Raw genomic sequence first — 25,000 nt, 5'->3', positions numbered from 1 at the left:
GTTTAGTCTTTTGGTTTAGAGATACAGCGCGGAAACAGGCCATTCGGCCCACCGAGTCCGCACCGACCAGCGATCCCCGCCCACTGACACTACTCTACACACACCAGGGATGATTTACAATTATACCAAGCCAATCAGCCTACAAACCTGTACTTCTTTGGAGTGTGAGAGGAAACCCGAGATCCCGGAGAAAACCCACGCAGGTCTCGGGGAGAACGTACAAATTCCGTACATCCAGGCAACCATAGTCGGGATCGAACCCGGGTCTCTGGCGCTGTGAGGCTGCAACACTACCGCTGCGCCACCGTGCCGAACCTGAGGAATCATTCATGCTTTCAAGCCCAATCTAGCCAAACTCTGGAAACACCGACCATTTTGTTATCGACCCGGAGAGTTTTCACCCAGAGAGTTGTGAATCTGTGGAATTCTCTGCCACAGAAGGCAGTGGAGGCCAATTCACTGGATGTTTTCAAGAGAGAGTTAGATTTAGCTCTTAGGGCTAACGGAATCGAGGGATATGGGGAGAAATGGCTTCAAAAAGTTGGGAGCCTCGATCACCTCGTGGCACCACGGGAGAAGAATGAGGAGGAGATAAGACTTTGCCTTCCATCACAGTGAGGGTATGCCTAGAGCAATCACTGTGATGGCTGTTTTGTGTAAAAAATTATATCTATGTGTCTTGTGCTTTTTAATGTCTACTGCCGGACCCTGACGTGAGAGGACGCTGGCGTTGTGTATTCGCCGCTTTTCCGTCAGGATAGTTTGTCTGTTTGTTTCTATGTTAATTGTTTTTGTAAAGCGCTTTGAGCATGCGATAAGGCGCTATATAAAATAAATGGATTATTATTATTATTATTATTATGATCACATTGAATGGCGGTGCAGGCTCGAAGGGCCGAATGGCCTACTCCTGCACCTATTGTCTAAGTTTCTATGTTTCTAGGATGAGGGGTGATCAGGTGGGGATCAAGACTGTTTAGCACTCAACAAATGCTTTTCAATGCACGTGACATTAAACTAACCTAACAAAATGATCTTCCCGAGGTGTATACGATCTTGAGAGGAATAGTCAGGGTAAATGGACAGTGTATTTTACCCAAAGTCGGGGAATCGAGAACCAGGAGACACCAGGAGACACAGGAGACCAGGAGACCAGGAGAATCAGGAGACCAGGAGAACACAAGAACACAAGAACACAAGAAAATAGGAGCAGGAGTAGGCCAACCGGCCCCTCGAGCCCGCTCCGCCATTCAATACGATCATGGCTGATCCTACCCCAACCCCCTTCCCACTATCGCCCTTCTTCCCACCCAAAAGAACCGTGTGATCTCCTGGGAGAGGCGAAAAAACGGATAAAAACCCAGGCCAATTTGGGGAAAAAATCCGGGAAATTCCTCTCCGACCCCAAGCTAGGCGATTGAAACTTGTCCAGGAGATTACTCAGGTCTTACTATACTAACAATAGCTCATGTCCACTTCCCTGCCCGCTCCCCGTAACCCCTAATTCCCTTGTCTATTAAAAAACAATCTATTTCCGTTTTTAATTTATTTAACGTTCCTGCTTCCACAGCTCCCTGAGGCAGCGAATTCCACAGACTAACCACCCTCTGAGTGAAGAAGTTTCTCCTCATCTCAGTTTTAAAAGAACCCCCTCTTATTCTAAGACTATGCCCCCTAGTTCTGGTCTCCCCGATCATCGGAGACATCTTTAGCGCATCCACCCGATCAAGGCCCCTCACGATCTTATACGTTTCAATAAGATCGCCTCTCACTCTTCTGAACTCCAATGAGAAAAGTCCCAGCCTACTTAACCTTTCCTCATATGTCAACCCCCTCATCCCTGGAATTAACCGTGTAAACCTTCTCTGCACTGACTCCAGAGCAAGTACATCCTTTCTTAAATATGAACACCAAAACTGCACACAGTATTCCAAATGCGGTCTTACCAATACTGTATACAGCTGCAGCAAAACCTCCCTGCTTTTATACTCTATCCCCCTGGCATTAAAGGCTAAGACTCCATTGGCCTTCCTAATCACTTGCTGCACCTGCATACTAACTTATTGTGATTCCTGTACGAGTGCCCCCAGGTCCCTTTGCATTGTATTACCACGCAGCTCCTCCCCATTTAGAAAATAACTTGCTTTATGATTTTTTTTCTCCAAAATGCATAACTTCACATTTATCAGTATTAAATTTCATCTGCCAAGTCGCTGCCCACTCTCCTAGTTTATCTATATCCTTTTGCAGGCTTTTTCTTTCCTCCTCACTCCCTGCTTTACCTCCCATTTTTGTGTCATCTGCGAACTTGGATATATTACACTTGGTCCCCTCCTCTAAGTCATTTATATAAATTGTAAACAGCACCGACCCCTGCGGAACCCCACTAGTCACCGATTGCCATCCCGAGTATGATCCATTTATCCCAACTCTCTGCTTCCTGTTTGAAAGCCAATCTTCTACCCAAGCTAATATATTACCCCTAATCCCATGATTTTTTTATCTTAAGTAATAGTCTTTTATGTGGCACCTTATCAAAAGCCTTTTGGAAGTCCAAGTATACCACATCCACCGGTTCCCCTTTATCCACCCGAGATGTTACTTCCTCAAAGAATTCAAGCAAATTAGTCAAACATGACTTCCCCTTTGTAAAACCATGCTGACTCTGTCCAATTAAGTTATGTTTATCCAAATACCCCGTCAGTATTTCTTTAATAATGGTCTCTAACATTTTACCCACCACAGATGTTAGACTTCTGTCTACTTCCCTTTTTAAATATAGGTGTTGCATTAGCCATTTTCCAATCCGCCGGGACCCTTCCTGACTCCAGGGAGCTTTGGAAAATTATCACCAATGCATCCACGATTCCCACCGCTATTTCTCTCAAGACCCTAGGATGTAATCCATCAGGCCCAGGGGATTTATCCACCTTAAGTCCCATTAATTTACCTAATATCATCTCCTTAGTGATCTTAATAGTGCTTAACTCCTCCATTCCTATAGTCCCCTGTTTATCCAGCATTGGAATATTTTTAATGTTTTCTATAGTAAAGACTGAACCAGGAGACACAGGAGACCAGGAGACACAGGAGACACAGGAGAACCAGGAGACACCAGGAGACACAGGAGAACCAGGAGACACAGGAGACCAGGAGACCAGGAGACACAGGAGACCAGGAGAACCAGGAGACACAGGAGACCAGGAGACACAGGAGACCAGGAGAACCAGGAGAACAGGAGACACCAGGAGACCAGGAGAACCAGGAGAACAGGAGACACAGGAGACCAGGAGACCAGGAGACACCAGGAGACACCAGGAGACACAGGAGACCAGGAGACCAGGAGACCAGGAGACACAGGAGAACCAGGAGACCAGGAGAACCAGGAGACACCAGGAGACACAGGAGACACAGGAGACCAGGAGACACCAGGAGACCAGGAGACACAGGAGACACCAGGAGACACCAGGAGACACAGGAGACACAGGAGACCAGGAGACACAGGAGACACAGGAGACACAGGAGACACAGGAGACACAGGAGACACAGGAGACATCGGGAGACACAGGAGACACAGGAGACCAGGAGACCAGGAGACACAGGAGAACCAGGAGACACCAGAGACCAGGAGACACAGGAGAACCAGGAGACACCAGGAGACACAGGAGACACAGGAGACCAGGAGACACAGGAGACACAGGAGACACAGGAGACACAGGAGACACAGGAGACACAGGAGACACAGGAGACATCGGGAGACACAGGAGACACAGGAGACCAGGAGACCAGGAGACACAGGAGAACCAGGAGACACCAGAGACCAGGAGACACAGGAGACACAGGAGACCAGGAGACACAGGAGACCAGGAGACACAGGAGACCAGGAGACACAGGAGACCAGGAGACACAGGAGAACCAGGAGACACCAGAGACCAGGAGACCCAGGAGACACAGGAGACCAGGAGACACAGGAGACCAGGAGACACAGGAGACCAGGAGACCAGGAGACACAGGAGACCTGGAGACACAGGAGACACAGGAGACACAGGAGACACAGGAGACCAGGAGACACAGGAGAACCAGGAGACACCAGAGACCAGGAGACCCAGGAGACACAGGAGACCAGGAGACACAGGAGACCAGGAGACACAGGAGACCAGGAGACACAGGAGACCAGGAGACACAGGAGACCAGGAGACACAGGAGACACAGGAGACCAGGAGACACAGGAGACACAGGAGACCAGGAGACACAGGAGACCAGGAGACACATGAGACCAGGAGACACAGGAGACACAGGAGACACAGGAGAACCAGGAGACACCAGAGACCAGGAGACACCAGGAGACACATGAGACACAGGAGACACATGAGACACAGGAGACACAGGAGACACAGGAGACACAGGAGACACAGGAGAACCAGGAGACACCAGAGACCAGGAGACACCAGGAGACACATGAGACCAGGAGACACAGGAGACACCAGGAGACACAGGTTTAAGGTGAGGGGAGGAAAGATAGAATGCAAAACTGAGGGACAACTTTTTTTTTAACACAAAGGGCGGTGGGTATATAGGACGAGCCGCTGGTGGATGCAAGGTAGGGTCTCGACCTGAAACGTTACATAGAAACATAGAAAATAGGTGCAGGAGTAGGCCATTCGGCCCTTCGAGCCTGCACCGCCATTCAATATGATCATGGCTGATCATCCAACTCAGTATCCCGTACCTGCCTTCTCTCCATACCCCCTGATCCCATTAGCCACAAGGGCCACATCTAACTCCCTCTTAAATATAGCCAATGAACTGGCCTCAACTACCTTCTGTGGCAGAGAATTCCACAGATTCACCACTCTCTGTGTGAAAAAAACCTTTCTCATCTCGGTCCTAAAAGACTTCCCCCTTATCCTTAAACTGTGACCCCTTGTTCTGGACTTCCCCAACATCGGGAACAATCTTCCTGCATCTAGCCTGTTCAACCCCTTAAAAATTTTGTAAGTTTCTATAAGATTCCCCCTCAATCTTCTAAATTCCAGCGAGTACAAGCCGAGTCTATCCAGTCTTTCTTACCCCATTCCTTCCCTCCAGAGATGCTGCCCGTTTCTACGTTTCGATGTCTCCTGTCGAGCCATGCCGACGACACAGCAGTGCTTACCTTCTGAGTAGTGAGAGAGGGTGAGGAGGCTTACACAGGAGGCCCCAGCACCTGAGCCAAACACAGTGATGCGCATCGAGTCCCCACCGAAGGCTCCGATATTCTCACTAATCCACCTCAGTGCTTGGATTTGGTCGAGCAAACCATAGTTCCCTTTGGCGGCCTGGTCCCCAGTGCTCAGAAAGCCTGCGGAGATTAAACAAGAAACAATCAGGTTCGTTCCATTCGCCTTGCAGTGAACGGTGGAGTTTTAGTTTAGTTAGTTTAGAGACACAGCGGCGAACACAGGCCCCTTCGGGCCCACCGGGTCCGCGCCGACCAGCGATCCCCGCGCGCTAACGCTATCCTACGCCCGCTAGGGAAAGTTTTTACATTTACCAAGCCAATTAATCTACAAGGCAGCATCTCGGGAGAGAAGGAATGGGTGACGTTTCGGGTCGAGACCCTTCTTCAGACTTCTTCGTCTGAAGAAGGGTCTCGACCCGAAACGTCACCCATTCCTTCTCTCCCGAGATGCTGCCTGACCTGCTGAGTTACTCCAGCATTTTGTGAATAAATACCTTTGATTTGTACCAGCATCTGCAGTTATCTTCTTATACAATTAACCTACAAACCTGATTGAGAATGGTCAGCCACGATCACATTGAATGGCGGTGCTGGCTCGAAGGGCCGAATGGCCTCCTCCTGCACCTATTGTCTATTGTCTATAAACCTGCACGTCTTTGGAGTGTGGGGGGAAACCGAAGATCTCGGAGAAAACCCACGCAGGTCACGGGGAGAACGTACAAACTCCATACAGACAGCGCCCGTAGTCGGGATCGAACCCGGGGCTTCGGTGCTGCATTCGCTGTAAGGTAGCAACTCTACCGCTGCGCCACCGTGCCGCCCTATAGAGGGATTAACGTGACGCCTATTTGTAAGTAATCAGGTCACACACGTTTTGGAATGAATTACATATTCATCGGAATGGGCTTGTATTCACTGGTATTTAGACGGATGAGAGGGGATCTTATAGAAACATATAAAATTCTCAAGGGATTGGACAGGATAGATGCAGGAAAAATGTTCCCGATGTTGGGGGGAGTCCAGAACCAGGGGTCACACAGTTTAAGAATAAAGGGTCGGCCTTTTAGGACTGAGATGAGGGAAAACCTTTTCACCCAGAGAGTTGTGAATCTGTGGAATTCTCTGCCACAGAAGGCAGTGGAGGCCAATTCACTGGATGTTTTCAAGAAAGAGTTATAAATTATATATATCTTAGGGCTAACGGAATCAAGGGATATGGGGAGAAAGCAGGAACGGGGCACTGATTTTGGATGATCAGCCATGATCATATTGAATGGCGGTGCTGGCTCGAAGAGCCGAATGGCCTCCTCCTGCACCTTGTTTCTGAGTTTCTATGTTCTTTTAGCAAGGAGACGAGGAGAAATTTCTTAATCAGAGGGAGGTGAATCTGTGGAATTCTTTGCCACAGAAGGCTGTGGAGGCCAAATCAGTGGATATTTTTAAGGCAGAGATAGATAGATTGTTGATTTGTACAGAGGTTACGGGGAGAAGGCAGGAGAATGGGGGTTAGGAGGAGAGATAGATCAGCCATGATTGAATGGCGGAGTAGACTTGATGGGCCGAATGGCCTACTTCTACTCTTTTTCCTTATGACCTTCTGACTTCTGATGATGTGTACACTGCCCTTGGGACTGGGGCTTCAAAAGGACGTAAACACTCTGGACGTAAACACTCTAATCATGCTGGTTACAAGGAATGGCTGGTGCTGGTTTGCAAAAAACAAGACACAAAATACTGGAGTGACTCAGCAGCCAGGCAGCATCTCTCGAAAACATTGATAGACGATATTTCATGTTGGGACCCTTCTTCAGACTCGATCATGCTGTTGAATTATATCGTTATTGGATACTTTAAGGAGCTTCTAGACCAAGACCTCTCTCTCTCTCTCTCTCTCTCTCTCTGTCTGTCTGTCTGTCTGCCTCTCTCTCTCTCTCTCTCTCTCTCTCTCTCTCTCTCTCTCTCTCTCTCTCTCTCTCTCTCTCTCTCTCTCTCTCTCTCTCCCTCACTCTCTTCCTCTCTCTCTCTCTCTCTCTCTCTCTCCCTCACTCTCTTCCTCTCTCCCTCTTCTCCCTCTCTTCATCTCTCTCTCCTTCTCTCTCTCCGTCTCTCCCTCTCTCCATCTCTCTCTCCTTCTCTCTCCCTCTCTCTCTCTCTCTCTCCCCCTCAGTACTTTTGCTATTTACCTACTATTTGGGGCAGCACGGTGGCGCAGTGGTAGAGTTGTTCCCTACAGCGTCGGAGACCCGGGTTCGATCCCGACTATGGGTGCTGTCTGTACGGAGTTTGTACGTTCTCCCCGTAACCTGCGTGGGTTTTCTCCGGGATCCCTGGTTTCCTCCCACACTCCAAAGACGTGCAGGTTTGTAGGTTAACTGGCTTGATAAAATTCTTATACTGTCCCTAGCATGTGTAGGATAGTGTTAGTGTGCGGGGATCGCTGGTCGGTGGTGGGCCGAAGGGCTTGTTTCCAAGCTGTATCTCTAAACTAAACTAAAAGACTATAAATGAATACAATCAAGCCGTTCACATTGCACAGATAAAGGATAAAGAGTATAACATTTAGTGCAAGATGTAACATTGAAGTACGATATGGGCCTAATGTTCATAACGGAGGCACAAGTAGAGTTGCCAACTGTCTCACTCCCAAATAATGGACGAGGTGGCATCACCGCCCCGCGCCCCACATGACCTCACCCAGCCAGCGGCCACGTGCTCCCGCTCCACCAATGGCGGCCGCCCGCAACCTCCGTTAGCCGGCACCCAGGCCTCCGGGCCTACAGTGTCCGTACCTACATTGTCCGGGCCTACAGCACCGTCCGGGCCTACAGCGCCCCCCGGGCCTACAGCACCGTCCGGGCCTACAGTGTCCGGACCTACAGCACCGTCCAGGCCTACAGTGTCCGGGCCTACAGTGTCCGGACCTACAGCACCGTCCGGGCATACAGTGTCCGGGCCTACAGTGTCCGGACCTACAGCACCGTCCGGGCATACAGCACCGTCCGGGCCTACAGTGTCCGGACCTACAGCACCGTCCGGGCCTACAGCACCGTCCGGACCTACAGTGTCCGGATCTACAGCACCGTCCGGGCATACAGCACCGTCCGGGCCTACAGTGTCCGGACCTACAGCACCGTCCGGGCCTACAGCACCGACCGGGCCTACAGTGTCCGGACCTACAGCACCGTCCGGGCCTACAGTGTCCGGACCTACAGCACCGTCCGGGCCTACAGTGTCCGGACCTACAGCACCGTCCGGGCCTACAGTGTCCGGACCTACAGCACCGTCCGGGCCTACAGCACCGTCCGGACCTACAGCGTCCGGGCCTACAGCGTACGGGCCTACAGCGTCCGGGCCTACACCGCCTCGCTGGGCCTAATACGGGACCAGGGCGGGCCTAATACGGGACCCTACGGGACAAAGCAATATAAGCCCACAATACGGGATGTCCCGGCTAATACGGGACAGTTGGCAACCCCAGGCACAAGTGATGGGGAATAAACAGCGAAGGGGTTTTAAAACTGAGGCTTCCCAGAACCAATGTAAGTCAAAAGCCACTTGGGGAGTGGGTGGATAAATGAGAGTCGGTATGAGTTATTGAATTTCAATTCCCCAGGTGTACTATAATGCATACTGTGCGTGACTTACAAGTTCCCAAGTTCACAGGTTACAGGAGTAGAAGTAGGCCATTCGGCCCATCGGGTCCGCTCCGCCATTCAATCGTGGCTGATCAATCTCTCCCTCCTAATCCCACTTTCCTGCCTTCTCCCCCCCAACCCTCGACACCCGTTCCAATCAAGAATTTGTCCATCTCTGCCTTAAAAACATCCACTGACTTGGCCTCTGTGGCAATGAGTTCCACAGATTAACGAACCCTCAGACTAAAGAAGTTCCTCCTCACCTCCTTTCCAAATGAGCGCCCTTTAATTCTGAACTTGCAATAATACCCATGTAGCTTAATACTGGAGGAAGCGCAGGGCATTCTGAATGAACGAATGAATGAATGAATGAATGAATGAATGAATGAATGAATGAATGAATGAATGAATGAATGAATGAATGAATGAATGAATGAATGAACGAATGAATGAATGAATGAATGAATGAATGAATGAATGACAAGTCACAGTGATATTCTTTCTGTACCCTAGGTATGCAAATAGTCGCTACATAAAGGGCGCCGACAAAGTTACAGAGTATTCCATTTTACCCAAACCATTTTTAACACATTCATTTGTGGTTCCCTGCCGTTCTCGGTGGTCCACACCCCCCACCCCCACACCGAGTCCTTCTTTGTTTTCCCTCGGGTGACACAATAGACAATAGGTGCAGGAGGAGGCCATTCGGCCCTTCGAGCCAGCACCACCATTCACTGTGATCATGGCTGATCATCCACAATCAGTACCCCGTTCCTGCCTTCTCCCCGTACCCCTTGACTCCGCTATCTTTAAGAGCTCTGTCTAACTCTCTCTTGAAAGCATCCAGAGAATCGGCCTCCACAGCCTTCCGAGGCAGAGAGTTCCACAGATTCACAACTCTCTGGGTGAAAAAGCTTCTCCTCGTCTCCGTTCTAAATGGCCTTACCCCTTATTCTTAAACTGTGGCCCCTGGTTCTGGACTCCCCCAACACCGGGAACATGTTTCCTGCCTCTAGCGTGTCCAATCCCTTAATAATCTTATATGTTTCGATAAGATCCCCTCTCATCCTTCTAAATTCCAGTGTGTACAAGGCCAGATGCCCCATTCATCAACATATGACAGTCCCGCCATCCTGGGGATTAACCTCTCACTTCAGGTAGCCCCGGCATTCCCTCTCTCTCTATTCCTCCCCCACCCAAGTCGCACCAGTTTCCTTTATCATCGTTAACATTTTTGCATATCTTTCATTCCTCAGAAGGCAGTGGAGGCCAATTCTCTGAATGCATTTAAGAGAGAGCTAGATAGAGCTCATAAGGATAGCGGAGTCAGGGGGTATGGGGAGAAGGCAGGAACATGGTACTGATTGAGAATGATCAGCCACGATCACATTGAATGGCGGTGCTGGCTCGAAGGGCCGAAGGGCCTCCTCCTGCACCTATTGTCTATTGTCTATTGTTCTTTATCTCTCTACATCACCGTCTATATCTCTCGTTTCCCTTGTCCCTAACCGGCGTGAAGAAGGGTCTCGACTCGAAACGTCACCCATTCCTTCTCTCCAGAGATGCCGCCTGTCCCACTGAGTTACTCCAGCATTTCGTGTCTGTCAACCTGTAACCCTCAGCAGACAATAGGCCGGGTGAGGTCACGTGGGGGAGCGGGCGGAGACGTCAGCTTGCCCCACACGAGGGACGATTTACCAATTTTCGCCGAAGCCAATTAGCCTACAAACCTGTACGTCTTTGGAGTGTGGGAGGGAACCCGGAGCACCCGGAGAAAACCCACGCAGGTCACGGGGAGAACGTACAGACTCCGTACAGTACAGCACCCGTAGTCGGGATCGAACCTGAGTCTCCGGCGCTGCATTCGCTGTAAGGCAGCAACTCTACCGCTGCGCCAACGTGCTGCTCCGTTTCTATGTTTCTAGGATGAGGGGGTGATCAGGTGGTGATCAAGACTGGTTAGCACTCAACAAATGCTTTTCAATGCACCGCAGGTGACATTAAACTAACCTAGCGAAATGATCTTTCCGAGGTGTATAAGATCAATAGAGGAATAGTCAGGGTAAATGCACAGAGTATTTTACCTAAAGTTGGGGAATCGAGAACCAGGAGACACAGGAGACCAGGAGTGTGGGAGGAACCCGGAGCACCTGGAGAAAACCCACGCAGGTCACGGGGAGAACAATAGACATTAGGCAATAGGTGCAGGAGTAGGCCATTCGGCCCTTCGAGCCAGCACCGCCATTCAATGTGATCATGGCTGATCATTCTCAATCAGTACCCCGTTCCTGCTTTCTCCCCATACCCCCTGACTCCGCTATCCTTAAGAGCTCTATCTAGCTCTCTCTTGAATGTATTCAGAGAATTGGCCTCTGAGGCAGAGAATTCCACAGATTCACAACTCTCTGACTGAAAAGGTTTTTCCTCATCTCAGTTCTAAATGGCCTACCCCTTATTCTTAAACTGTGGCCAACTTGAACGTGCAAACTCCGTAGAGACGGCAGCCACCCAGTAGTCGGGGGCAGATCTCGTTGGCTTTAGTCTGAGGTCCTCATTGTGATTTATCTATTCATGCAATAAAGTGGCAGGACTGTGACTATTTCCAAACGCGTGTCACCTCAGAGTACGGAATTCACGATTCGTGATGGAAAAACAAGCACTCAAATTAGGTTGCAGCTGTAACGTGGGTTGTCCAACGCCACGCAGACAGCTGTGAGCCATCTAACTGGTCTAATTGATAATAAATCCATTAATCCAGCCTCAAAATGTGCCATTTGGAAAGTGGCTTTGGAAAAGATTGAGGTAATCCCCATTTAACAACGTGTCGCTAAGTGGTTACGGTTCGGAAACAGGTCATTCAGAACAGGGGTGGCAGTAACTCAGGGGGTAAGGCCACAGGTGAGCTTTATAAACCTGGGCCAGATAATCCAGAGACATGGGTTCAAATCCAGGCACAGCAGCGTGGGGAATTCCCAAAATTCGAGTAAGTTAACAGTAGAGTCACACAGCGTGGAAACAGGCCCTTCAGCCCAACTTGCCCACACCGGCCCAACTTGCCCCACCTGCCTGCGTTTGATCCATATCCCCCCCCCCCCAAACCTGTCTTATCCATCAGTTTCTTAAACGTTGGGATCTTCCCAGCCTCAACTACCTCCTCCGGCAGCTTGTTCCATACACCCACCATCCTCTGTGTGGAAAAAGTTACCCCTCAGGTTCCTATTAAATCTTTTCCCCTTCACCTTGAACCTATGCCCTCTGGGTCCTAGATTCCCCCTGCTCCTCGTAAAGCATTTAAATATTTAGAACAAAACGCTGGTCTGTAAATGTGATCATGCAATCACTGTCATAAGTCACAGGAGCAGAATTAGGCCATTCGGCCCATCAGGTCTACTCCGCCATTCAATCTCGGCTGATCTGTCTATCCCTCTCAACCCCATCCCCCTGCCTTGTCCCCATCACCCCATGACACCCTCGCTAATCAAAAACTGTCAATCTCCGCTTTAAAAATACCCAATGACTTGGTCTCCACAAGCCGTGAAGGTTGCAGGGTGACTTGGACAGGTTGTGTGAGTGGGCGGATGCATGGCAGATGCAGTTTAATGTGGATAAGTGTGAAGTTATCCACTTTGGTGGTAAGAATAGGAAGGCAGATTATTATCTGAATGGTGTCAAGTTAGGAAAAGGGGACGTACAACGTGATCTGGTGTCTTAGTGCATCAGTCACTGAAAGGAAGCATGCAGGTACAGCAGGCAGTGAAGAAAGCCAATGGAATGTTGGCCTTCATGACAAGAGGAGTTGAGTATAGGAGCAAAGAGGTCCTTCTGCAGTTGTACAGGGCCGTAGTGAGACCGCACCTGAAGTACTGTGTGCAGTATTGGTCTCCAAATTTGAGGAAGGATATTCTTGCTATTGAGGGCTTGCAGCGTAGGTTTACTAGGTTAATTCCCGGAATGGCGGGACTGTCATATATTGAAAGACTGGAGCGAGGCTTGTATACACTGGAATTTAGAAGGATGAGAGGGGATCTTATCGAAACGTATAAAATTATTAAGGGGTTGGACACGTTAGAGGCAGGAAACATGTTCCCAATGTTGGGGGAGTCCAGAACCAGCGGCCACAGTTTAAGAATAAGGGGTAGGCCATTTAGAACAGAGATGAGGAAAAACTTTTTTAGTCAGAGAGTTGTGAATCTGTGGAATTCTCTGCCTCAGAGGGCAGTGGAGGCCAATTCTCTGAATACATTCAAGAGAGAGCTAGATAGAGCTCTTAAGGATAGCGGAGTCAGGGGGTATGGGGAGAAGGCAGGAACGGGGTATTGATTGAGAATGATCATCCATGATCACATTGAATGGCGGTGCTGGCTCGAAGGGCCGGATGGCCTTCTCCTGCACCTATTTTCTTTTGTCTATTGTCTAAGTCATCGGGTATTTGTAAAACGGAGATTGACAGCAATGAATTCCACAGATTGTCCACCCTCTGGCTAAAGAAATTCCTCCTCATCTCCTTTCATAGAAACATAGAAAATCGATGCAGGAGTAGGCCATTCAGCCCTTTGAGCCAGAACGGAGATGAGGAAAAACATTTTCAGTCAGAGAGTTGTGAATCTGTGGAATTCTCTGCCTCAGAAGGCAGTGGAGGTCAATTCTCTGAATGCATTCAAGAGAGAGCTGGATAGAACTCTTAAGGATAGCGGAATCAGGGGGTATGGGGGAGAAGGCAGGAACGGGGTACTGATTGAGAATGATCAGCCATGATCACATTGAATGGTGGTGCTGGCTCGAAGGGCCGAATGGCCTCCTCCTGCACCTATTGTCTATTGTCTATTGTACGGAGTTTGCTGCCTTACAGCGAATGCAGCACCGAAGCCCCGGGTTCGATCCCGACTACGGGCGCTGTCTGTACGGAGTTTGTACGTTCTCCCCGTGACCAGCGTGGGTTTTCTCCGAGATCTTCTGTCTCCTCCCACACTCCAAAGACAGTACAGGTTTGCAGGTTAATTGGCTCGGTATGAATGCATAACTGTCCCCAGTGTGCGTGTAGGATAGTGTCGGTGCGCGGGGATCGCTGGTCGGCGCGGACTCGGTGGGCCGAAGGGCCTGTTTCCGCGCTGCATCTCTTATGGGAGATAATACGATATTATTTTATACATTAGACATTGTTGTTTAAGGTTTGTAACTACTTAGGCATTAGGTGCCTCTCTGTAACGAATTAAGGCACTCTAGACATTCCTTGACACGTGTCTGTAACTGCTGCTCAGGAGGAGGAGAAACATTGATGGGTGAACCAGGATAGAAGGTAAGGGTGGAAGGAAACATTTTAGGAAATACAGACATCCATCAATGAGTGGGGTTTGATGGTGGTAGGGTAAACAGGGTGACTACAAATAGATGAATAACTGTAAAGAGGGGTATGAGGGCGAGATAAGGAAAAGAAGATAAGGCTGAAAGAATCCTATAAAAATAGGCTGCCCGGTGTACTAAGTGGGCAGTCAGATGGTTGACATCCTGATTGTTCCAGCCGTTGTTTGCAAATAAAGGCTTTTAACTTCTTGAAGAATTCTCTGTGTCATCTGCTTCATTTTGAACACCGGTAACCACGACACTCTAAACTAAACTAAACATAACAATAAACTAAACTCAACTAAACCTGTTCTGATCATCAACTCGTGAGATGGATTCTGCTCCCATCTCTGTGACTCGATGTTGAATTTTACCTCCTGTTTCTGTTTAACAATGCTGATAGGTGTCTCAATTTAATTCACTGCATTGAGCAACTAGATAAGGCCCACTGGGGCAGCTTACAAACCAGCGGTATGAACATTAACTTGTCTACAAGTTACCCTTGCTTTCCCTCTCTCTCCATCCCCCCTGCTATTTCTCCGACCAGTCTGACTGTCCTCCTGATTAAATTTTACATCGTATCCCTCGTTGTCACTTCCCCCTCAGCTAACAGTGATCTACTCTACATTTTCCTTGACCTTTGTCCCCTTTGATCTCTCCTTTTCACACGTCACCCTTCCATATCTCTGTGTCTCCCTCTCCCCTGAGTCTCAGTTCGACCCGTAACGTCACCCGTTCCTTCTATCCAGAGTTGCTGCCTGACCCGCTGAGTGACTCCAGCATTTTCATGTCAGAAGGAATAGGAGTAGAATTAGGCCATTCGGCCCATCAAGTCTACTCCGCCATTCAATCACGGCTGATCTATCTCTCCCTCCTGACCCCATTCTCCTGCCTTCGCCCCATAACCCCTGACACCCGCACTAATCAAGAATCTATCTATCTCTGCCTTAAATATATCCACTCATTTGGCCTCCACAGCCTTCTGTGGCAAAGAATTCAACAGATTCGAAAGAAATTTCTCCTTGAATTCCTAAAAAAAAACGTCCAATCAACCTTGGGATGTGGAATGAAATCAGAGGAAACCCACGCGGTCTCGAGGAGAACATGCAAACTCCACACAGGCAGCAACCGAGGTCAGGATCGAACCCGTGTCGCTGGCGCTGTGAGGCAGCGGCTCCACCAGCTGCTCCAGTCTTTGTTTCAATGTCACACGACGGGTCAAGCGAAGAAAGAACTGTGGGTTTTTGTGACTAAATCATCCCAGCCCTTCAGCGCTATCGAACTGAAGGTAATTGCATTTGACAGATACTTCATTCAGTTTATTGCAAGACATGCTATGAGATTTGGCATCCAAGAATTATTTTTGTGTAGTTTAGGGATTTAGTTGAGCTTAGTTTAGAGACACAGAGCAGAAACAAGATCTTCGACCCACCGGGTCCGCACCGACCAGCAATCCCCGCGCACTGTGGAATTCTCTGCCACAAAAGGCAGTGGAGGCCAATTCTCTGAACGCATTCAAGAGAGAGCTAGATAGAGCTCTTAAGGATAGTGGAGTCAGGGGGTATGGGGAGAAGGCAGGAATGGGGTACTGATTGAGAATGATCAGCCATGATCACATTGAATGGCGATGCTGGCTCGAAGGGTCGAATGGCCTCCTCCTGCACCTATTGTCTATTGTCTATTGTCTATTGTCTATTGTCTATTGTCTAACACTATCTTACCTACACACACAAGGGACAATTTACTCTTATGCCAAGTCCAATTAACCTACAAACCCTGTACGTCTTTGGAGTGTGGGAGGAAACCGAAGGTCTCAGAGAAAGCCCAAGCAGGTCACGGGGAGAACGTACAAACTCCATACAGGCAGCGCCCGTAGTCGGGATCGAACCCGGGTCTCTGGCGCTGTGAGGTAGCAACTCTACCGCTGCGCCACAGGGCAGCCCAGAATGCAGTGAATCTGTGGAATTCATTGCCACAGACGGCTGTGGAGGCCAAGTCATTGAGTATTTTTAAAGCAGAGATTGATTTGGGGCGGCTCGGTGGCGCAGCAGTAGAGTTGCTGCCTAACAGCAATTTGTGGAATTCTCTGCCACAGAGGGCAGTGGAGGCCAATTCACTGGATGGATTTAAGAGAGAGTTAGATAGAGTTAGATAGGGGCTAGTGGAATCAAGGGATATGGGGAGAAGGCAGGAACGGGTTATTGATTGTGGACGATCAGCCATGATCACAATGAATGGCGGTGCTGGCTCGAAAGGCCGAATAGCCACCTCCTGCACCTATTTTCTAAGTTTCTAAGACTCGGTGGGCCGATGGTCCTGTTTCCGCGCTGCATCTCTAAACTAAACTAAACTAAACTAAACTCTGGCGAACTAAATTTCCCTTCATTTCAACCAGGACAAGAAAAAACCCAGCCTGACGCGCGGGGAAATAAATGTTATTTGCCTGACACGTTGCAGCTCGTTAATGACGTCCCACTTTGAAAACAGGCCAACTCATTTTGAGCAGTCCTGATGTCAAAATTCAAGAGAGAGCTGGATAGAGCTCTTAAGGATAGCGGAGTCAGGGGGTATGGGGTGAAGGCAGGAACGGGGTACTGATTGAGAATGATCAGCCATGATCACATTGAATGGCGTTGCTGGTTCGAAGGGACGAATGGCCTCCTCCTGCACCTATTGTCTATTGTCTATTGCCTATAAAATACAGAGGAGTTAAGCCAGACAGGGCGGCCGTGTAAACAGCAGCGTGCAACTGGATTTACATTTCAATTTGTATGAAAATGAAGCTGTCAGGTTTATTCTTCCTTTAGGTCCGCAATCGATTTTAGGCTGCATTGCTCGTCAACTGACCGCGGTCAGTGCGTTTGACGTTTCCATTAACGGCAAAGATGCTGGCGACTAGAGCAACTGGAGAGCGCTGGGCCTGTAGTTTAGTTTAGAGATACATAGAAGTGGTGGCGCGGCGGTATCTCCAAGCTGTACCTCAGAACATGTGACAATAATAAACTGAGGGTGTTGTCTGCAGGGAGTTGGTGCCTTACAGCGCTTACAGCGCCAGAGACCCGGGGGTTCGATCCCGACCAAGGCCTACAGTGTCCGGGCCTATAGTGTCCGGGCCTACAGTGTCCGGGCCTGCAGCGGCTCCCGGGCCTACAGTGTCCGGGCCTATAGTGTCCGGGCCTACAGTGTCCGGGCCTACAGTGTCCGGGCCTACAGTGTCCGGGCCTACAGTGCAGTCTGGGCCTAATACAAGACAAGGGCGGTCCCATACGGGACAAACCAATTTAGGCCAATATACGGGATGTCCTGGCCAATACGGGACAGTTGGCAACCCTACTCCCAATACTGTGATCGGCACGAGAACCTTTTAGCTCATCGTGGCACTGTGGCACAAGCATCACACCAGTGCAGGCACACACTAATCCGCTAACCCTGCTCATTGCTACTCCACCTTAATACTTTCACTTCTCAAGTACTAATCTAACTCTCTTTTTGAATGTAATGAACAAATCAGTTTCAAGAGCTACTTGTGATTATGAATTCCAATTTCTAACAGACTTCTTCAAGTTTTCCTGCATTAGAGGATTAGAATATTGAAATTTATCACTGGGTTTTTTAAAAACTCAACGATGAAGGACATGGAGTGAAAGAACTTCTGAGAAAGTGGTGGTGCAGCGGTAGAGTTGCTGCCCTCCAGCACCAGAGACCTGGGTTCGATCCTGACTACGGGTGCCTGCCTGTCTGTACGGAGTTTGTACGTTCTAACCGTGACCACATAGATTTGCTCCGGGTGCTCCGGTTTCCTCCCACACTCCAAAGACGTACAGGTTTGACAATAGACAATAGACAATAGGTGCAGGAGGAGGCCATTCGGCCCTTCGAGCCAGCACTGCCATTCAATGTGATCATGGCTGATCATTCTCAATCAGTACCTCGTTCCTGCCTTCTCCCCATACCCCCTGACTCCGTTATCCTTAAGAGCTCTATCTAGCTCTCTCTTGAATGCATTCAGAGAATTGGCCTCCACTGCCTTCTGAGGCAGAGAATTCCACAGATTCACAACTCTCCGACTGAATTTTTTTTCCCTCATCTCCGTTCTAAATGGCCTACCCCTTATTCTTAAACTGTGGCCCCTTGTTCTGGACTCCCCCAACATTGGGAACATGTTTCCTGCCTCTAACGTGTTCAACCCCTTAATAATCTTATACGTTTCGATAAGATCCCCTCTCATCCTTCTAAATTCCAGTGTATACAAGCCTGTTTGTGGGTTGATTGTTTGGTATCATTGTAATAGAAATTGTCCTTAGTGTGTGTAGGATAGTGTTAGTTTAGTTTAGAGATACAGCGCGGAAACAGGTCCTTTCGGCCCACCGGGTCCGCGCCGACCAGCGATCCCCGCACATTAACATTATCCTACACCCACTGGGGACAATTTTCTTTTTACATTTACCAAGCCAATTAACCTACAAACCTGTACGTCTTTGGAGTGTGGGAGGAAACCGAAAATCTCGGAGAAAACCTATGCAGGTCAATGGGAGAACGTACAAACTCTGTGCAGACAGAGTTAAATTTGGACAGTGCGTTAGCTCATGGAAGGGTCATTCAGAAGCCTGATAACAGAGGCGAAGAAGCTTTGCTGAACACCAGGTATTCCAATGAATTGCCAGCACACAAAGACCAGCACACAATTTTCAAGACACGGGTCAAACCAGGGCTCTGGACAATTGGGAAAAAACTACTCCACTCATGTACTCAAATCATAAGTTCATAAGCTCTAGAAGCAGAATTAGGCCATTTGGCCCATCAAGCTTACTCCACCTAGGATTGCCAACTTTCTAACTCCCAAATAAGGGACAAAAGGTGACATCACCGCCCCGTACCCCACGTGACCTCACCCAGCCAGCGGCCACATGCTCCCGCTTCACCAATGGCGGCCGCCCGGGCTGGGAGGCGGGTTGCTAGGCAACCTCCGTTCGGCGAACACACTCGGCCCCGCTCCCCGAACACACTCTGTTAGCCTACACTGTTAGCCCGGGCCTACAGTGTCCGGGCCTACAGCACCCCCTGGGCCTAAAGTGTCCGGGCCTACAGTTTCCGGGCCTACAGTGCCCCCCGGGCCTAATATGGGACAAGGGCGGTCCCGTACAGGACAAACCAATTTAGCCCAAAGTACGGGCTGTCCCGGCTAATACGGGACAGTTGGCAACCTTAACTCCACCATTAACTCATGGCTGATCTATCATTCCCTCTCAACCCCATTCTCCTGCCTTCTCCCCATAACCCCTGACACCCGTACCAATCAAGAATCTGTCAATCTGCGCCTTAAAAATACCCATTGACTTGGTCTCCACAGCCGTCTGTGGCAATGAATTCCACAGATTCACCGCCCTCTGACTAAAGAAAATCCCCCTCGCCTCCTTTCTAAACGTGCATCCTTTTATTCTGTGGCTCCGGTTCTAGTTTCTCCCACTAGTGTCACCTCCAACGGGACCCTACTACTGGCTACATCTTCCCATCCCCTCCCCTTTCTGCGTTCCGCAGAGACCGTTCCCTCCATAACTCCCTGGTCCACTCGTCCCTTCCTACCCAAACCACCCCATCCCTGGGCACTTTCCGCTGGAGATGCAACACCTGTCCCTTTACCTCCCCCTCAACTCCATCCAAGGACCCAAACAGTCTTTCCAGTTGAGACAGAGGTTCACCTGCACCTCCTCCAACCTCATCTATTGCATCCGCTGCTCTAGATGTCAACTTCTTTACATCGGCGAAACCAAACACAGGATCGGCGGCCATTTCGCTCAACACCTTCGCTCAGTCCGCCTCAACCAACCTGATCTCCCGGTGGCTGAGCACTTCAACTCCCCCTCCCACTCCCAGTCTGACCTTTCTGTCATGGGCCTCCTCCAGTGCCATAGTGAGGCCCACCGTAAATTGGAGGAACAGCACCTCATATTTTGCTTGGGCAGCTTGCAGCCCAGTGGTATGAACATTGACTTCTCCAACTTTAGATAGTTCCTCTGTCCCTCTCTTCCCCTCCTCCTTCCCAGATCTCCCTCTATCTTCCTGTCTCCACCTATATCCTTCCTTTGTCCCGCCCCCCTGACATCAGTCTGAAGAAGGGTCTCGACCCGAAACGTCACCCATTCCTTCTCTCCTGAGATGCTGCCTGACCTGCTGAGTTACTCCAGCATTTTGTGAAATAAATACCCACTAGTGTAAACATCCTCTCCGTATACAGTCTATCCAGGCCTTTCACTAAATTTCTCGTAATAAAGACCAATAGAACATATTTTTTCAGAATCGCTTCCTTTATCTGCATGTCACGATTCATTGATTTAGAAACAAGTGCACAGAGGATCTCAGGACCCAGGCGCCATTGAATTTTGCATCGTTTGAATAAAATACCCTACTTCTATTTTTTACACTGTCCGGCCCGATATGAGGTGCTGTTCCTCCTTGTCAGATCATCCATATGATAATCTGACAATTTCTCCACCATTGTCAGAGTGAGGCCCAGTGCAAATTGAAGGAACAGCACCTCATATTTCGCTTGGGCAGCTTACACCCCAGAGGTATGAACATTGACTTCTCTAACTCCAAGTAACCCTGGCTTTCCCTCTCTCTCTCCATCCCCTCCCCCTTCCCAGTTCTCCGACCAGAGTATTGATTAGTACGGGTGTCAGGGGTTATGGAGAGACCACACCTGGAGTATTGCGTACAGTTTTGGTCTCCTAATCTGAGGAAAGAGATTCTTGCCATAGACGGAGTACAGAGAAGGTTCACCAGATTGATCCCAGGGATGGCAGGACTTTCATATGAAGAAAGACTGGATAGACTCGGCTTGTACTCGCTGGAATTTAGAAGATTGAGGGGGGATCTTATAGAAACTTACAAAATTCTTAAGGGGTTGGACAGGCTAGATGCAGGAAGATTGTTCCGGATGTTGGGGAAGTCCAGAACAAGGGGTCACAGTTTAAGGATAAGGGGGAAGTCTTTTAGGACCGAGATGAGAAAGTTTTTTTTCACACAGAGTGGTAAATCTGTGGAATTCTCCGCCACAGAAGGTAGTTGAGGCCAGTTCATTGGCTATATTTAAGAGGGAGTTAGATGTGGCCCTTGTGGCTAAAGGGATCAGGGGGTATGGAGAGAAGGCAGGAATGGGATACTGAGTTGGATGATCAGCCATGATCATATTGAATGGCGGTGCAGGCTCGAAGGGCCGAATGGCCTACTCCTGCACCTATTTTCTATGTTTCTATGTTTCTATGAGAGGGAAAGATAGATCAGCCATGATTAAATGGTGGAGTGGCCTTGATGGGCCGAATGGCCTAATTCTGCTCCTAAAACAATGCCTTCTTTCATACAAAGGGTGGTGGGGGGGATGGACCAAGCTGTCAGAGGAGGTAGTTGAGGCAGCTACAATCGCAATGTTTACGCTAGACAGGTACATGGATAGGACAGGTTTGGAGGGATATGGGCCAAACATAGGCAGGTGGGACTGGTGTAGCTGGGACATGTTGGCCGGTGTAGGCAAGTTGGGCCGAAGGGCCTGTTACCATGGTGTATGACTATGATGTTATGCCTTATAAATTGTCCCTGGTGTGTAGGATAGTGCTAGTGTTCGGGGTGATCCCTGGTAAGCACGGACTCGGTGGGCCGAAGGGCCTGTTTCCACGCTGTGTGACTCTCTATGTCTCTATGACCTTATGAAGGGCCTGTTTCCATGCTGTACGACTCTTTGTCTCTATTTGGGCGGTCACGGTGGCGCAGCGGTAGAGTTGCTGCCTTACAGCGAATGCAGCGCCAGAGACCCGGGTTCGATCCCGACTAAGGGGGCTGCTGTCTGTACGGAGTTTGTACGTTCTCCCCGTGACCTGCGTGGGATTTCCCCGAGATCTTCGGTTTCCTCCCACACTCCAAAGACGTACAGGTATGTAGGTTAATTGACTGGGTAAATGTAAAAATTGTCCCCAGTGTGTGTGGGATAGTGTTCATGTGCGGGGATCGCTGGGCGGCGCGGACCCGGTGGGCCGAAGGGCCTGTTTCCGCGCTGTATCTCTAAATCTAAATCTAAAAAAATCTAAATCTTCGGTTTCCTCCCACACTCCAAAGACGGACAGGTTTGTAGGTTAATCGGGTTGGCAAATGTAAAAATTATCCCCAGTGTGTGTAGGACAGTGTTGACGTGCGGGGATCGCTGGTCGGCGCGGACCCGGTGGGCCGAAAGGGCCTGTTTCCGCGCTGTATCTCTAAAGTCTAAGAATGCTTCAGTGGAACTGTGCACAAGTTACATGCTAATCGAGCAGTTGACATGACAACAACCGAGAGCCTTTTCCTAAAGAGCTCTGGGTCTCTGTGCCAGTGTGGTGCATTTGACATGTTTGTTTTAGCAAAGTATGGCTATCATTTATCAATGCCACTGGTGATCCTTCAGTAGTGCACTGCTGCAGATGGAATGATTGCTTCTGGATGAATGAACTGACATATCAGGAGCACTGCCTTGGCAGTGTTTATCGGTATAGACATAGACATAGAAAATAGGCGCAGGAGTGGGCCATTCGGCCCCCCCTCGAGCCAGCACCTCCATTCAATGTGACCATGGCCGATCATCCAGAATCTGTTCCCGCCTCCTCCCCATATAACCTTGATTCCGCTAGCCCTAAGATCTCTATCGAACTCACCTTTCAATGCCTACGTGAAAAGCATTTGATCACAGCTTAGAAACATAGAAAATAGGTGCAGGACTAGGCCGTTCGGCCTTCTTGAGCCAACCCCGCCATTCGATATGATCATGGCTGATCATCCAAAATCAGTGCCCCGTTCCGGCTCAATCCCCATATCCTTTGATTCCCTTAACCTTAGGAGCTAAATCTAACTCTCTTTTGAAAACATCCAGTGAATTGGCCTCAACTGCCTTCTGTGGCAGAGAATTCCACAGATTCACAACTCTCTCTGGGTGAAAACATTTTTCCTCGTCTCAGTTCTAAATGGCCTACCCCTTATTCTTAAACCATAGACATACATCGAGAAAACAGGCCCTTCGGCCCCAATAGTGATAGGCTTGGATAGAGTGGATGTGGAGAGGATGTTTCCACTAATGGGAGAGTCCAGGACTAGAGGTCATAGCCTCAGAATTAAAGGACGTTCTTTTAGAAAGGAGTTGGGGAGGAATTTCTTCAGTCAGAGGGTGGTGAATCTGTGGAATTCTTTGCCACAGAACGCTGTGGACGCTAAGTAACTGGATATATTTAAGGCACAGATATATTCTTGATTAGTGCGGGTGTCAGGGTTTATGGGGAGAAGGCAGGGGAATGGGGTTGGGAGAGAGAGATAGATCAGCCGTGATTGAATGGTGGAGTAGACTTTGGGGGTTGCCAACTATCTCGCTTCCAAATACGGGACAAGGTGACGTCACCGCCCCGCGTGACCTCACCCAGCCAACATCCACGTGCTCCCGCTCTACCAATGGCGGCCGCCCGGGCCTGGAGGCGGGTTGCTACACAACTTCCATTAGGTGGCACCCGGGCCTCCGGACCTGGACTGTGCGGAGTTAAAATGTCAGAAACCTAGAGTGTTGGGACCTAAGGCGTCGGGGACTACAGTGTCGATGCCTACAGTGTCGGGGCCTACAGTGTCGGGGCCTACAATGTCGGGGCCTAAGGCGTCGGGGCCTACAGTGTCGGGGCCTACAGTGTCGGGGCCTACAGTGTCGGGGCCTACAGAGTCGGGGCCTACAGTGTCGGGGCCTACTGTGTCGGGGCCTACAGTGTCGGGGCCTCCAGTGTCGGGGCCTACAGTGTCGGGGCCTACCGTGTCGGGGCCTACAGTGTCGGGGCCTACAGTGTCGGGGCCTACAGTGTCGGGGCCTACACCGTCTCCCCTGGGCCTACACCGTCGGGGCCTACACCGCCCCCCCCCCCCCCCGGGTCTAATACGGGACAAGTGCGGTCCCATACGGGATAAACCAATTTAGCCCAAAATACGGGATGTCCTGGCCAATACGGGACAGTTGGCAACCCTAGGTAGACTCGATGGGCCGAATGGCCTAATACTGCTCCTATCACATATGATCTTATGATCTATACATTCTGTACTTAATCTGGGATTGTATTTACATATGTCAATAATTTTACGTATGCAAAAAAACTTTTTCACCGTATCTTGGCACAGGTGATAATAAAGAGCCTTTGAACATGCAACCATTGAGGTTCTTTGGCATTAATATTACCATTGACCAACCACAATGACGTAATTGTTCAGTTTAGTTTATTATGGTCACGTGTACCGAGTAGGTTTGCCAACTGTCCAGGACATCCCGTATTTTGGGCTAAATTGGATTGTCCCGCAAGGGACCGCCCTTATCCGTATTATAGACAATAGACAATAGGTGCAGGAGGAGGCCATTCGGCCCTTCGAGCCAGCACCACCATTCAATGTGATCATGGCTGATCATTCTCAATCAGTACCCCGTTCCTGTCTTCTCCCCATACCCCCCTGACTCCACTATCCTTAAGAGCTCTATCTAGCTCTCCCTTGAATGCATTCAGAGAATTGGCCTCCACTGCCTTCTGAGGCAGAGAATTCCACAGATTTACAACTCTCTGACTGAATTTTTTTTCCTCGTCTCCGTTCTAAATGGCCTACCCCTTATTCTTAAACTGTGGCCCCTGGTTCTGGACTCCCCCAACATTGGGAACATGTTTCCTGCCTCTAACGTGTCCAACCCCTTAATAATCTTATACTTTTCGATAAGATCTCCTCTCATCCTTCTAAATTCCAGTGTATACAAGCCTAGTCGCTCCAGTCT

General features: G+C 49.5%; 1 protein-coding gene across 2 annotated transcripts in view; it reads right to left on the bottom strand.

Moving 5' to 3' along the window:
- The window catches only part of nlgn4xa (neuroligin 4 X-linked a), a 191,345-nt gene that overhangs the window by 28,072 nt on the left and 138,273 nt on the right, over positions 1-25,000 (bottom strand). For both annotated transcript variants that reach the window (XM_078402039.1, XM_078402041.1), the window contains one exon: positions 5,156-5,341. In XM_078402039.1, the coding sequence (XP_078258165.1) occupies positions 5,156-5,341 (186 nt within the window). The remainder of the gene's footprint in view (positions 1-5,155; positions 5,342-25,000) is intronic.

Source organism: Rhinoraja longicauda, chromosome 7 (assembly GCF_053455715.1).
Source record: "Rhinoraja longicauda isolate Sanriku21f chromosome 7, sRhiLon1.1, whole genome shotgun sequence".
NCBI lineage: Eukaryota > Metazoa > Chordata > Chondrichthyes > Rajiformes > Arhynchobatidae > Rhinoraja > Rhinoraja longicauda.
This window is presented reverse-complemented; position numbering and strand designations above follow the sequence as displayed.